A 15,027-nucleotide genomic window follows, 5' to 3' on the forward strand; every position below is an offset into this window, starting at 1 on the left:
CTAACCTGACATCTAAAGCTCGTCTGAAACTGGGTCATGCAACAGGACAATGATACCAAACACAGCAGCAAATCTACAGCGACACGGTTAGAAAAGAAAAGAATCAAGATGTTGCAATGGCCCCGTCAAAGCCTGGACCTCAGTCTGTATAAAGGCGATGGCAGGAGCTGTGTGTAAACTCATTTCAAACTGGGCCATGTGAGAGACTCATAAAATGATTTACTTTCAAGCTGCTGCTGCTAAATGTTGCTGTACAAGCTATTGAATTATGCTTAGTTTTTCACAGCACTGCATGCTAGTAGTTTTTTTGTAGCTGTACAAAGAGCTGCATGAAATCTAATAAAACGACACAAGTTTGACTGAATGTGGATCTGTGTGCGACAGATGTGCCGCCATTCTCTTTTTTCTGACAAGAAATATCAATCTCATCTTTTCCCCCTTTCTTTTGAACCTCCAGCGAGCAGTGCAGCAGCAGCAGATGCAGTTTCACTCTATTCGCCCATTGAAGAGCATCATAAACACTGAGCAGGAATCAGAATGCCACAAAGTGTAGGTGTAAAATGGACTTTATCACATTCACATTGCAATAAATCTCAATTTGATAACTTTATATGATACATGAGGTGGGGGGGGTGGGGTGACATACACATGTTCCTTCAGTACATTATTTGCATTTTAGAGTGTTCTGTATATATACTTGTTTACAACAGCTGCTAAATACTGATTAAAACTCCCCTGGAAAATAAGCTTTTAATGGTGCACTCACTTTTCAGGAAAAAAAAAAAAACCCCGTTTAAAAGAAAATACTGTTGAGACTGCATTTGTTCTAATAACTGAATTAACGTACCGTAGAGTGGTTTATTTATTTTGGGGGGTGGGGGGGGGGGAGGACAATTTGGAATATCAGTCAGTGTTTGTGATCTGAATTCCTTGCAGGTGGGTAAATCCGGTGTCATTACGAGCTGGCAAACGTCTCCTGTGATCCCGGTCATGAGCGGGAACCCTAAACACGAACACGCACCGAGACAAAACGGGCACACGGTAATGTGTCAACTCTGTCAGAGCCGTCGAATTATTTAGCACTTGTGCAGATGAAAGTGTAATGGGCTCACACTGAATGTGCAAATGTAAATATTCTCCTCAAGTGTCAAATGCGCCAAAACGACTGTAAATGAATACGGGCGAAAGTCTTAAGTAGCGCGGCGTAAACTCTAACCCACTACAAGGCAGCTGGATCGGTCATTAGTGAGTGACAAGCTGTGTAGTACTGCTGTGACGAACCTACACGAGCGCACGAGAGAGAAGTTTTCTTTAGCATTTCCAAGACACAAAACACGATAAAACTTTTAAAAACTAGAAGTCTTTTAAACATAAAAAGTGTGTATTAATATCACCAAGTACTGACTTCCATCCAATATGGACCTAAAGAAAAATAAATCTCCCAAAAGAACCCAAACAAAACACATCCGAGGCATCCAAAAAAAATAAAAATGAGACACCATAAACAGAACATATCAACCCAAATATCTGAGCATCATTTGAAGCATACATCATGTCTTAACAACATAAAACGATGGAGTGTACAGGTTATTAATAGCTATTTGTGACTCCGTATTTACACTTCATAGTGAATCTCTGAAGAACAATAAACATTTCGGCACCTGAAAAGGCGGAAGGGAAAAAAACAAGACACGGATGCCGCACTGACGTGATTCGATCAGCTGAACAAACCCACAAAAGCACAGATCGGGTCATGTGACTCTTCATCTCAATAAAAATAAGTGGATTTCTTGATCAATCATTTTCACCTATAATTCTCTAATACTATGTTGAAAAATAATGCATTCAATGAAAATGCTCCTGGTGGATAGTCATCCTTTCATCACACACACACACACACTCACTCACTCACTCACTCAGTAAAAAATACATTTTTGAGTGGTTAACCACAGAGGAGCCAACTGATGGGGTGTAACCTCTGTAAAACAGCAGCAGCATCTCCTTTTCCCTCTTTGACGAGGAGACTTCCATCTTGGTTATCTTGGGTAGAAATTTAATTCCGTTTTGTATAAAAATCCGCACAACCCTAACAGACACACACCCAGAGCATTAGCTTAGCCTCAAAAGTGAAAGGTTGTGATAAAACAAGAAGCACTCTGTACTGGTTTTTCTTATTCAGGCAGACAGAGTGGACAGCACTCATTCTCTGTGAGGGTCTCTGCTAATCCTCACACACCAAATTCCCAGCAGTGATGAAAGCCAGGGATTGTCTATTCTTCTGTTTTTCTTTTGGTTATGGTTTCTTTTTTATGCGCTGGTGTCGTCCTCGCCCAGTCCCCAGGAGGCTCAAAAAAAGGGCAGCGAATACAGAAGTTCTACCTCTCGAAAACATGACGAGATCACAAAGAGGATGTTTTCCAGCAAGTCTGAACAGGAGCAGATCTCCCTACTGGGAGGCCGCTTTAAGGTACGCCAGAACAAGATGGTGCAATTCAACACAACAGCCCTGCTTTAACACTGATCTTTAAAAAGCTGTAAATATTGGTGATGCTTTCATAAAGAAAATACTTTCATCATAAAAGGTAAGGCTCTAGAGTAAGAAGTGTTTTCCTACTTGTGTACATGAGGGGGGAAATGTCACCTTTGACCTCAGCATGGAGAAACAGAATCAAATGAACAGTGAAATGAAGTGTCATAAAAGTCGAATTTACAGCAGGACTGTTGTGCCTGGACCAGTGTACCTCATGGACTGACCGCTGAGTGCACTTAGAAATGGGGATCCAAAGGAGATTATTCAATTATGCTCCTGCTGAAAGAAAGTAAACAGAACATTTAAAAGAAAATGCAAACGAGCTGCACTGGAATCCCTCGGTCTGGTAAAAAAAGAAATGAGAATAATCCCTGTTATAGTACTGATATTCTTAAAATTCAAAAATAAATTCACAGATATTTTAAGAAAGGAAAAAAAAAAAAAAAAAACAGAAAAATAATGAGTCCCAAAAATTAATGCACTGGTTGCAGGAAGTGGGCCGGTGTGTCTGATGCACCCCGACTGCTGTCATATTTGCGCTGCTTTCCTCTCTTGAAAATCTACCTTTAATAAATAGTAGAAAAATAATATTTTCCTCTTTAAAGTGTTTCTTCTTGCGTTTCTGTGAATATTGAAGCCTTTTCTTCCTACTTTGAAGTTCACAAACATTCATGGAAAAGTCCAGATATCGTGCCACACTGCTGTGTGTCAGACCAGCAGCCACTGCTTTGGATAAAGGCAGCTGCTTTTCAGAGAAAACAAAGAAAAAAAGAATAAAACAAACTCCAGAGCTTCTTCATGGAGAGTAAAGTTGAAATAGAGGCTGTTTTAGAATCTCACTAGATCCAGTTCACTTTTCAAAAATGCAGTATTTTCACTCCCCTTCAGAGATGTCCCACAGTTTCCATAAATGTTCCAACCTGTGTGGAGTTCGGGATTTAGCCCTGTTTTAAAAAGGGGTCCGACATGAGTGCTTGTACTGTAAAAATCCACTGGTCCTGGAGAATAATAACAATCTTTGACCTCCCCCAAGAAGGCTTTTAGCTTCCAGTTGTGTCCCGTCCTCAGTGAAAGCCAAAAAATGGGCTCATGCAGCTTTTCTGTTTGCGTCTGAAGGCTGTTACGTGCTCTTAATCTCGAGTCCTTCAGAAAAATAACAGGAAGTCCCACTTGGTTACATCCACTGGCCCAAGTGCGGCCGCGTACACGTGTCCGCTTTTAAATGTGGTTAAATGAAAGAGGGCTCAAGACTGAGATGATGGCACAATGAGATCTTGAAGCGTCACTAAGTCTACCTGTGGCGTCTCCCTCCAACTGTGTGTGCTCTCTACTTACACACCACTGTCTTTTTTTATGTTTAATAAAAAACAAAAACAAAACAAAAGAACAGTTCCGGTCCTTTCAGGAGGATCAGCACTCTGCGTCCACGCTGTGCACCGTCACCGCTGCTTGCAGGTGATGTGTATGAGTGTGCAGCGGGTGGTGGTGCGCGTGCGAGTGCCGGTAGGGGTGGAACTTGTGGCTGAGCAATGCCGCCGTCTGCGGGGGAGTGTCCAGGTCCAGGTCGTCATCGTGGTTGCCAACGTCAACGCCGGCCGAAAGCGGGTCGTTGTTTCCAGGCGGATTCTCGCTGTCCTCCTGCGGGCTCATGGTGCTGTAGCCTGGACACAAAAAGAAGTGCAGAGGATGGAGTTATTTCACAATCCTTTCCCTCAAAACTACTGGGCAATTTTAAAATCTTAAGCAAAAAATTCTTAAATATATGTTTCAAAGTTTGAAACTAAATGAAGAAGGCAGCGTGGCAAAGCAAAACTAAACAGTCCCTGCACATGTGGACCTGTCGGTAATGACGCCTGCGCTCCGCTTTAATAGAAATGGGAAGGCACCATAAAATGTAACAACTCAGCTAACTAATGACGCTCTCCGATCGTGAATATTCAGCACAGAAACGTTCCCGTGAGCACACGGCAGCTCATAATGTTTCTGAGTGCAGTACAAGCTATTTGACGGCACTATTTGGTGGCATTTGATGGCACATTAACAAGTAAACATTCCCCAGGGGCTTTTTTTTTTTTACTCCTTATGTTTTCAGCTCAGTTTGAAATAATAACAATTAAAAAAAAAACATGCATATTTATGATCTCATTCTTACACATCTCGCACACACGTTTAGCCCGAGGAGGCAGAAAAATGGGCCGACATGGCTCCTGGTGCACAATGCTAACTGAACTTAGTAACAGGGAAGTGCAGTCACTGAGAAACCATATGAGAAGTACATGACAGGCTGAAATGCACCGACTCCAGAGGTCACTTGTTGACTGCTTTAAGCTACCATATACTGTAGCTTTGGGTTTATTCATAAAGGGTCGTCACAGTAGGCAGCTCTTCATGTTTGATTGGGCAGATTGTTTAGACCAGTTGCCCCAAAGATGATTTGCGTCTCCTCCCTGGGATCAAACCGGGGACCTTTTGGTTGTTAGGTCAATGTGTAATGATTCTCTCAGATTGTGGACTGCAATTATTTGCATCCTGCCCAGCAAAGCTTCTACTTTGGGCAATTTCTATAAAATAAATTCTCTTTAGTAATTATTTCTGATTTTTCACCTAAATGGAAACGTTAGATTATAAATGGGATCTGCACTAAGTGGATTTCACCACCCTGAAGCCCATAAAAAAGCATCTAAAAACACAGTGTGTGACTAAAAATGCTTTTTTAGAGTCTATGTGAAAATAAATCCACATTCCTTAGTCCTTTATCTCCATCTTTTTCAGCTTCTGAAAAGACACCAGCCGTGCTGCTCTGTGGAACACCAATCTGTTATTACTGTTTGAGTAAATAACCCTGTAAGCCTGAGAGCCTCTATGATTATATTTATAGAAAAATCACTGTCATTTTGGATGATGAAACATTAAACCTCCAGAGACACGCGAACGCATCTGTGGCACGCGGGCTGCAGGCAGTGGGGTTAGAAGTATGTGTGTTTACGGGTCTGGCCCTGCGTTAAATTTATGTCAGAATAACCATTTTCTATCTGAAAAACATCTGACACTTGAACATCTAAACCATCAGAGAGCGATCAGTTTTGCAGGGCTGCTGGGTTCATATTTTCCAGCAGCAATCCAGCTTAATATTTGCTATACCAAAGCCCAGGTCCAAGCCTACAATTACTGCTGCTCACAACAGTAATGGTAACCTACTGATGCTAAAAAGCCCTTCACTCAAAACAATAAACCAGTCATGTTAGAACTCTACTAATGCAGTTTTAAAAAGTTTTTTTCATAATTTAATGTAAACGTTCATATCTTCTTATCATTACATCATTATCATTACAAATAAAGTGAAATATTTCAAGCTGTCTTTTGTTTAATGATTTTGGATTATAGCTCATGAAAACCAGATATCCTGAAATAACACCTGTTATCATTACTATTATAATTATTATATCTTCTTTAAAACAAATTTCAGCATCAATCCAGTGTGGCATTAAGGTGATGTTTCTCATCTTCCTCTTAACAATAACCAACAACTGGTTCAGGTAAGGGAATGACTTGTATGTAAGTTTATTTATACTGTTCTTTTCCTGATCCTCCAAAGATTAGCTGGCCTAAGACAACAGACAAAGAAGCTCCAGACATGGAAGGTGCCAACTTTGTCACAATTTTTCCCAGTTTTCCCAAAAGCAATAACCCAGTGCTTCAGGTAAATCTACCACCAACTGTGCACTGCTGACCATTTACAGCTGCACCAGGTAGAGGATATCAAATCCTACTTAATGTCATGAGATGAAGGGAGGCCGAGCTAAACTACCATGTTATTATGCCTTGAAGATAGAACTGCAATTTTTCCTCTAACAACTTTAAACAGGTGAAAAACTTGGCAAACCTGTTTGCTTTCTTGGTGAGAATTAGACAAACACATTGATACCACTCTCATATGGATGTTAAGAATAAAGCTCTAATAACCAATTAGCTTAGCGTCAATATAGAGTAAAGCAACTAGCCTTCGTGTCGTCCAAAGTTTATAAAAAATAAAAATAAAAAATCCATTATGGCTGTCCTTTTTTGGTCACTGCTTCTTATAAAGCTAGTTGCAAAAATAAAATCAGATTTGTCTTATGGGGAGTTTGGTGCCAGACTTCTGTATGCAGTGATTAGCTAACTTAAGCTAAGCTACTAGCTGCTAGCTATATAATCAAAAGTTAAATTTTAGATCTTAGCTAGAAAGCAAATTCAAAATTTCAAACTATTACAAAACAATACTTTTTAATAGTTTAATCCTTACTTAAAATGCTCTATTATTATTATTAATAGTAATGTTAAGTGAAGTGTCTGACCTGTACCAACATTTTAAAACTCATGCCCTTCCCTCTTTCAGTGACCAGGTAAACATGTACTTTTAAACACTGTTCAAAATCATATTTAGTTGTAATTCATTAGTAATTAAGCTTTTTTGTCTTATAATTTATAGGTAGATTATACATAAATATTAATGTAAACAGCCGACAATTATATACGCGATACCTAATACAGGATGGGGCCACTGCCATTCTGTCTTTTCTTAAAGGTTAAACATTCCTATTCTAGTTCTAAAGGTTTGTTGGGTTACATAGCATTCAAATGTTTGAAGTACAAACAGACTGAAAATTGCCAGGTGTGTGGATTAAACTTGGAGATTATATGGCTATATGCAGCACACGTTCCTTAATGGCTGGTTTGAACTGTTGCCTGGAAGCTTATCCTTAAAGCGGACCACACAGCAAACAGAGTTTGTGCGTCATTCAGCAGATTTAATGGTCTGTTTTTGGTGATCTGTATATAGGCTTGTGTGCAAGTCTGAGTGACTGAATAATGGTGGGAAGGAACCTTTGACTGATGAGAGACAAGCAGCAACTTTGAAGCTAATAATGCTTGTGTATGTGTAAAGTTATATTCGCTAATGGACTAACACCCACTCTTTCCATTATTTCTTACTCATCTTCCTCTCTCTTCCTGTCCTCTTGCCCTTGCTTTTTACTTATTTCATCATTTTTGCATCTCCCCATCTCCCCACTTGTTCTCCATGTTTCATTTTACAAACCCTCCCCATCTTCAGCTGCACAAAATATTAAGACTGCTTGTGGTATTAGCCAGTTTACATCATTGCATTACACTCTAATCTTTACGGCAAGAGTATGATAATCAAATGTTGTATCAAATAAATACATCTAATCCTTGAAAAACTGCACGAAAGAGAGGTGGAAGTAGAGAAAAAGAACCACATTCCACTGTTCCTACAATCAATACTGTATGCAGCACACAGCAGACAAGCTCGTTCTGTTACATTTTAGCCCACTCTCCTCTCTTCATATTCATCCCTCTTCTCTCTGGCATCATCAGTTATGCAACATCTAACCGAGACACTCACTGCCAGGAAGTGGAGTGATGCTACATGTAGGTGGTAAGTGCCCATGTGGGTGAAACTGTCCATCCACATTGAGCGTCAGACTTGCGAGTTCTACAAACGTTAACAGTGAACATGAGCAGCTCTTCCAGAGCTAAAGATAAGAGAAAACACGGTTCAGAACTGTGATATAACAAAAAGAACAAGCCAGGAGATGCTCCAAAGCGCAGGAACTGAGAGCTAACTGCAGATCTGTTATGACACCATGTAGTTAAATGAATCATTTTAAGGTTTTATATTCAATAAAGTACAAACTTGATTTCATGTTGCGTCGCTGCTTTTAGCCCAGGCCACTGTGACAGACTTTTAATGGGCAATATTTATCCAACATCTTCAAACTCTTGAGCTTTTTCCAAGTCAGCAGAGATACTGTGATCCTCTGTGACCCTGGGGGTCTTTCTCCTAGACGATTATGTTCAGCAAACCTCCTGATCGTTCCCTTAAACTCTAACCTCCTCCTTTAAGCACAAAGGAGAAGCAGCTTTAGTGGCAGATTACTCTGAAGCAGAGCTTGCATGCAGTCTGCCCTTCACTTCCTGGACAATTCATGCAAATGAATATTTATATGTTATAGCAATATTCAAAATGTACATCTATAGCAATATAAATATAATCTTTGCTGGAGGCAAACTCATGTGAGTAACACTTTATAAAGTACAGTATGGTCCACTTTTGTAACCAGTGGATGATTCATTTTCCGTAAACAACATTCATTTAGGCTGAGTTGTTATACAAGACTTACACAGAATTAAGGCAACTATTACTTAAATTATCAACACCCACTCATTACAGGCTTCCTCAGCCACCATAATGACTTGACTGGGATCGATTTAGGCTTTTTTGCGCCAACCTTCTTGAAACTGCAACTATCAATAAGAATCAGGAACTCTCGAAATAGTTAAATCAGTGGTTTTGTTTTGACACAGCATTGCTGACATTTCAGGTATGACTGACTCAGTTCCGCTTTCCATCAGCACTGACATACAGCGCTGTCACAGCTGCACACAGCTTCATCGTAAATATCCAGGTTTCTGCGTGCCCAAATGGTTCTCTTACCATGGTCACTCTCTGTCCCGGACCGCCCCCAGTACCTCCGTCTCCGCTCGGGAGTGTGAGTGTGTCTCTCGATCACTGCAGCTATGAATCGAGTATTGCTGACTGAAAATAAAAGAGAGCAAATGGGTCAAGAAGATGTGCACCTGTGCTGTCAAAAAGTAAGGTTCTACATAAATGTACAAAATGTTCATGATACAATACACTATGTAGCAAAAAGTATTTGCTCATCTGCTTTCACATGCATGTGAACCTCCCATCCCTAATTCATTGGGTTTAATATGATGATGGCCCACCCTTAACAGCTTCAACTCTTCTGGGAAGGCTTTTTACAAGGTTTAGGAATCTTTCTGAGAATTTTGACTATTCTTCCAGAAGCCCATTTGTGAGGTCAGAAAGACAGACGAGAAGGCCTGGCTCAGAGTCTCCCTTTAAATTCAACCCAAAGGTGTTCTGTTGGGTTAAGATCAGGACTCTGTGCAGGCCAGTCAAGTTCTTCCACACCAAACCTGCTCATCCATGTCTTTATGGACCTTGCTTTGTGCACTGGTGCACAGTCATGTGGGCCATCTCCATATTGGGAGCAGAGTTGGGAGCATGAAATTATCCAAAATGTGTTGGCATGTTGAAGCATTAAGAGTTCTTTTCACTAGATAATAATCCCACACCAGACGAAGAAGAGTGATTTGTCACTCCAGAGAACAAATCCTCTGGCAGTCCTGTGGTGGCGTGCTTTATACCATTTCATCTGACACTTTGCATTACGCTTGGTGATGTGAAGCTTGGATGCAGCTCCATCATGGAAGTCCATTCAATGAAGCTCTCTATGAACTAACCTTGAGCTAATCACATGAAGTTTGGAGGTCTGTAGTACCAGACTTTGCAGAAGGTTGGTGACCTCTGTGCACTATGCACCTTAGCATCTGAGGCTCTGTGATTCCACCATTTTGTGGCTGACTGTGGCTGTTGTTCCCAGCTGCTTCCGCTGTGTTATAATACCACTAACAGCTGACTGTGGAATATTTACTAGTGAGGACTGGATTTATCAAACATGTGGCATCCTATCAGTGGCACACTGGAATTCACTGAACTGCTGAGAGCAACCCATTCTTTCACTAATGTTTGTAGAAGCAGTCTGTGTGCCTAGGTGCTTAATTTTATACACCTGTGGCCATGGAAGTGACTGGAACACCTCTATTAGATGATTTGGATGGATGAGTGAATACTTTTGGCAATATAGCGTAGATCAGTACGACATCAGACAACACTCACTGATTCCTCTGTCCTCGTGACTGTCTTCATCCCTCTCATCTCTTTCATTATCAAGGTTGGACATTCTCACCGACATTTCTGAAGCGACGTGGAGAAAAAGAAGAAGAGTAAGAATGATGAAAACAAACACATGTGCATGTGGGAACTGTAGATATTCAGTAGGCATTAGGCTGCACCCCCAAAAGCTGCAGCTTAAATTGCCATGTATATGTGGTTTGGTGAAAGCACTGAGACCTAAGTACACAAAGCTGAGTAACTCTGAATCTATGAGCCAAATGCTCAGACTAATACCCCGTGATAACGTAGCCACACTCTCCACTATTCCAGGTTGTTTACCAAACTTCCAGACTGAAAGTGACTTGGACTGAGGAGCTTTAATGAGGTTGTAATCTTGTTTGATGCTTTTGTCAATATTTCTGTGTAATTACACAAATCATACAGAAGCAGCAGCTGCTGCTGTGCTGATGCTAATGTCAGCTGTTTAGCTCCAGCGGCACTCGCCAGTTGCTGTAGCGCTTGTTAATCACATTCCTTTAAGGCTGTGTTTTTGTCTGTTCTTTTTTTTTTTTTTTTAAAGAAATGACATCATTTAAACTAAAATAAACATAACAAACATTGTAGTTCTTGTAACTTTTTTTCCAGTGTTACAAATACAGGCCAACCAGATGCACTTTCACAGCTCTGAGATTCTCCACAGCTTCACAAAAGGTGTGTGACAAAACAAATATGGGAATTTATGCATTAGTCCTACCCTGCGCAGCTAGCGGAGACATGTGCTGGTGCGAGCGCCTGTGAATCTGGTGTCTGTATGCATACACAGCCAGCACCAGCACCATGATGCATCCCATAATGCCCCCAGCCACTGGACCCACAGGGGCGCTCTTGATCATGTTCAAAGAGGCTACCTCCTCATCTGCAGAAGAGAGAACAGACAGAAGGTTTTCTTTTAAAGAAGTCACAAAGGATTTCAGATGGCTCAAGTAGAGACAATACAACAAGCCAGTATCAAACAGCTCGGGCTCAGATCCTCACTCCTGCTGAGATGCTGGTACATTTTCTCCCTCGCTTCTATTCTCTCGTCAGTGTGAAGTACCACTGAAAAAGCCTTCAACTGCAGGAAGACGGCCAATTCTCTTTCCAAAGAAAATTACCAGGCAACGGAAAAGTTTCAGGGAAAAATATAAATCTAAATAAAACTGTTGTCTTAAGGACCTGAAAGAAATGATTTAACTTTGACTTCTTGTGCTGTTGCTTTTTTCATCACTATGAAGGTGCCCTACAGAGTATTCAATAAAAAGGCCTCATAATGGTTCATAATGGTGGGCTCAATCTACAACTCTAAAACATTTAATAAATATGTTGATGAAGCCAAGGGTCCAAAGAGGACATATATAATAAATTGGAAAAAAAATCTCAATTTCTTTGGGTAAAGAACTCACCCATAAGCCCCAGTCCATCTGCATAGGGACTTTTGGCACCAACAATGCCGCCGAAACACTCCTTCTGCAGGGCACAGTAAGGCTTGTCGAGGTGAGTCTTCCCATCACTGTCCACCATGCACCACTCGCAGTCCAGCACACCGAAACAGTCACTGAGGACGCAGAACGTAGATATCAAGCAGTTGATACATTATATTACAGTTTGGCAATAACATGGAAATAACAGGGACTGACAATAATGAGGTAATAAAGTAATATACACATTAGGCTACCTGATTCTGCAAGCCCTTGTGAATAAGGGAGCAGCTGAAAGTACAGTCGGTACTTGTCTGACTGCGATTCATAAAAAGCATTAATCAGATTCATGAATCTAATATAAGGCTGAAATTTTTTTGCAATAGTGTAGTGCGAGATAAAAAGAAAAAGTAATACTGACGAAAGATACTTCAGTAGCAATGAAGCAAAACTGTTCAGCAATAGTAGAGTAATCGATATGGTAAAACTCAGTGCTTCAGTTGTAATAAGGTTATTTTGGTGCAATAATGTATTTATTTTATATATATAACTATTATTACCTAATAACCTGATAGTAGGTTGATTAGACCGTATTATACAACGCAAAAAAACAAAAGAATCAAACTGGTTACTACCTTCAAAATAAGATTTCTCGAAAGGCAAAATAAACAATTACTATATGACAGCCCTCAAAAGCATTCTTCCGGTTGTTTCCAAGTGAAATAAAAACAAAAGTTACAATTTATTAATTTCATCTGTTATCTGGAAAGTCATTTAATCATGTAAAAACCAGGTGCAATACCCGTTACTACTGCAGTTTTTCCATAATGCTCCAAAACAGATGACGACATAAAGTGTCATTACAAATAATTACACATAAACTGCTCACAATTTAAGGAACACTTAAAAACAAAACAAAAAAAACCACATCAGATCTTACTGGGGGGAAGAAAATTATGCAGCAAGCTGGGCCATTTTGCTAAAATGATACCGCAGCAACTCAAAATGATACTCTGTGGTTCGCCTGACCCTTATGTGCTGGTATTCATGCCTGACAATGTAACCAATTACACCGGTGCAGGGTCTGACAATCTAGGGTTTCATTCTGATACCTAATGGCAGTCAGGGTGTCATTGTCTAGCCTGTAGAGGTCTGTGCGTCCCTCCATGGATATGCCTCCTCAGACCATCACTGACCCACCACCAAACTAGTCATGCTGAACGATGTTACAAGCATCACAACGTTCGCTGCAGTTTTTCTTCTTCACAAGTTGCCAGTGGTGGACCTGCCAATTCATGTTTTCTATGACAAACACCAATCTGGCTCCACAGTGCTGGGCAGTGAGCACAGGGCCTTCCACAGGGTTAAAGGTCTTCCACCTCCCTGTCCAGCTCTCCTGGAGTAACTCCCTGTCCAAGTCAGGAGGTTTCCACCTGTAAAACCATTCCTTCTTTTGGGGGTTGTCTCTTGTTGCCACTCTAGTGAATCTTTTGTCTATTGTATCAACACCAAAACAACTGGAACTTATTAACCCCTCTGCTACTTAAAAGTTTAACTGACTTTACGCTGAACTCTTATTAAAAGTGTTCCTTTAATTTTTTGAGCACTATAAATTGCAACCTAATGTCCACTATTACCATGGTTTTTATTTTCCTTTCAGTTGTTCTGATAGCTCCCCAATTAGACTCCTGCTTGATTGCCTTAGCGATGTTAAGTCATGGATGGCTCTAAACTTTTACAATTTTAATGAACGTAAAACGGAAGCTATTCTGTTTGGCCCGAATCGTTCCTCTGATATCCCTGATGTTGACCTTGCTGCTCTGACCCCTCACCTGAAGAGCTCGATTACCAATCTTGGGTTAAAAATCGACTGCACTTATTTTTGAGGGCCACGTGAATGGGGTGGTGAAATCATCATTTGATCAACTCAGGCGTCTGTCGAAGGTTAAGCCGTTTCTTTCAAGGCGTGATTTGGAGACTGTTATCCACGCTTTTATAACCTCACGCTTGGATTATTGCAACTACCTTTTAATAGGGGTTGGAATGGGCACTCTGACACGCCTGCAACTAGTACAGAATGCTGCAGCACGGTTTTTATCTGGTAGAAGGAAATTTGAGCACACTACTCCGGTCCTGGCCTCCCTGCACTGGCTTCCAATTGAATTTAGGATTCATTTTAAAGTTCTTTTATTGGTTTTTAAATCCTTAAATGGTCTGGCACCTGCATATTTGTCTGATTTGCTGAAGCCCTATGTCCCCACTCGTTCACTCCGGTCAGCTCCGGTCTTCACATTAGGCAATCGACATCAGTGCTGGTTTTTGTCAGGTTTTGTATTGTTTATTGTCATTTATGCTTAGAAATATTTAACCATATATGCTTAGAGGTGTATAATCGATTGTGTAGTGATAGGATGTGTGATCCTTAATAGTCTGCAGAGACGTTGTGTGCATTCCACAGTGCTCTGGCATTAAGACCCACACTCTGGGAGCATGGGAGAGGTCGTACCTTCTCTTATTGTTTTATGGTAGGATAAACGTATCTATATCTGTTTTAGTCTAAGTGCCTTTTCTTTAGATGAACTGCTGGACTTCCAGACCAGCAGGTTTAGGGAAGTCTCACACACACACACACACACACACACACACACACACACACACACAGGCAAGGTACTCTTTGTTTGTATGTAGACGTCATATGTTAATGAACCTATGTATATTCATGTAACCTCAATAAAAGAGCAGTGTTATGGGGGAGCGGACGAGAGCGACTGGGGTCAAGCGAAGGAACGGCGTTTGTCCGGTTCTCTCCCGTGCACGAGAAACATGAAGAACTTTGCCTACTCGTGTCTTGTTTTGCTGTGTAGCAAATTGTCCTTAACGTTTCAGCGAATAGGTTTACACTACAAACCTATCAGTTTTTAAATCCAGATTGAAAATGCATTTTTATTCGCTGGCTTTGGATTCAGTGGTTAACTGACTTGTATTTACTTATATTTTATTGTTTTTGCTATGTTTATTATTTTTATCGTATTTATTATTCTTATTGTGTCTCTTATATTTCTATTGTTCAGCACTTTGGTCACCCTTGTGTGTGTTTTTCTATGTTGTCTATGTTTGGTTTATTCATTTTAGTAACATTTGACCACAATTAATAAGCATATTAGTGATATTATAAAAGCATGTCATTTTAAAATGCTCTTTATTTATTCATCAGCTCTCTATCACTGTGCTGTTACACCTGTCAAAGTGTACCAAATGTGCAAAGTTGGTGTACGTAC

The 15,027-nt window shown here is 40.5% G+C and overlaps 1 protein-coding gene across 1 annotated transcript in view; it reads right to left on the reverse strand.

The window, feature by feature from the left end:
• Positions 1 to 857: 857 nt before the first annotated feature.
• Positions 858 to 15,027, reverse strand: part of cachd1 (cache domain containing 1) — a 104,044-nt gene continuing 89,874 nt past the window's right edge. The window contains exons 23-27 of the mRNA XM_026146152.2: positions 11,735 to 11,886; positions 11,047 to 11,208; positions 10,296 to 10,373; positions 9,027 to 9,128; positions 858 to 4,191 (exon numbers count right to left, since the gene is read on the reverse strand). Of these exons, the coding sequence (XP_026001937.1) occupies positions 3,941 to 4,191; positions 9,027 to 9,128; positions 10,296 to 10,373; positions 11,047 to 11,208; positions 11,735 to 11,886 (745 nt within the window). The 3' untranslated portion in view covers positions 858 to 3,940. The remainder of the gene's footprint in view (positions 4,192 to 9,026; positions 9,129 to 10,295; positions 10,374 to 11,046; positions 11,209 to 11,734; positions 11,887 to 15,027) is intronic.

This window comes from Astatotilapia calliptera, chromosome 17, assembly GCF_964374335.1.
Source record: "Astatotilapia calliptera chromosome 17, fAstCal68.1, whole genome shotgun sequence".
In the NCBI taxonomy this organism is placed as follows: domain Eukaryota; kingdom Metazoa; phylum Chordata; class Actinopteri; order Cichliformes; family Cichlidae; genus Astatotilapia; species Astatotilapia calliptera.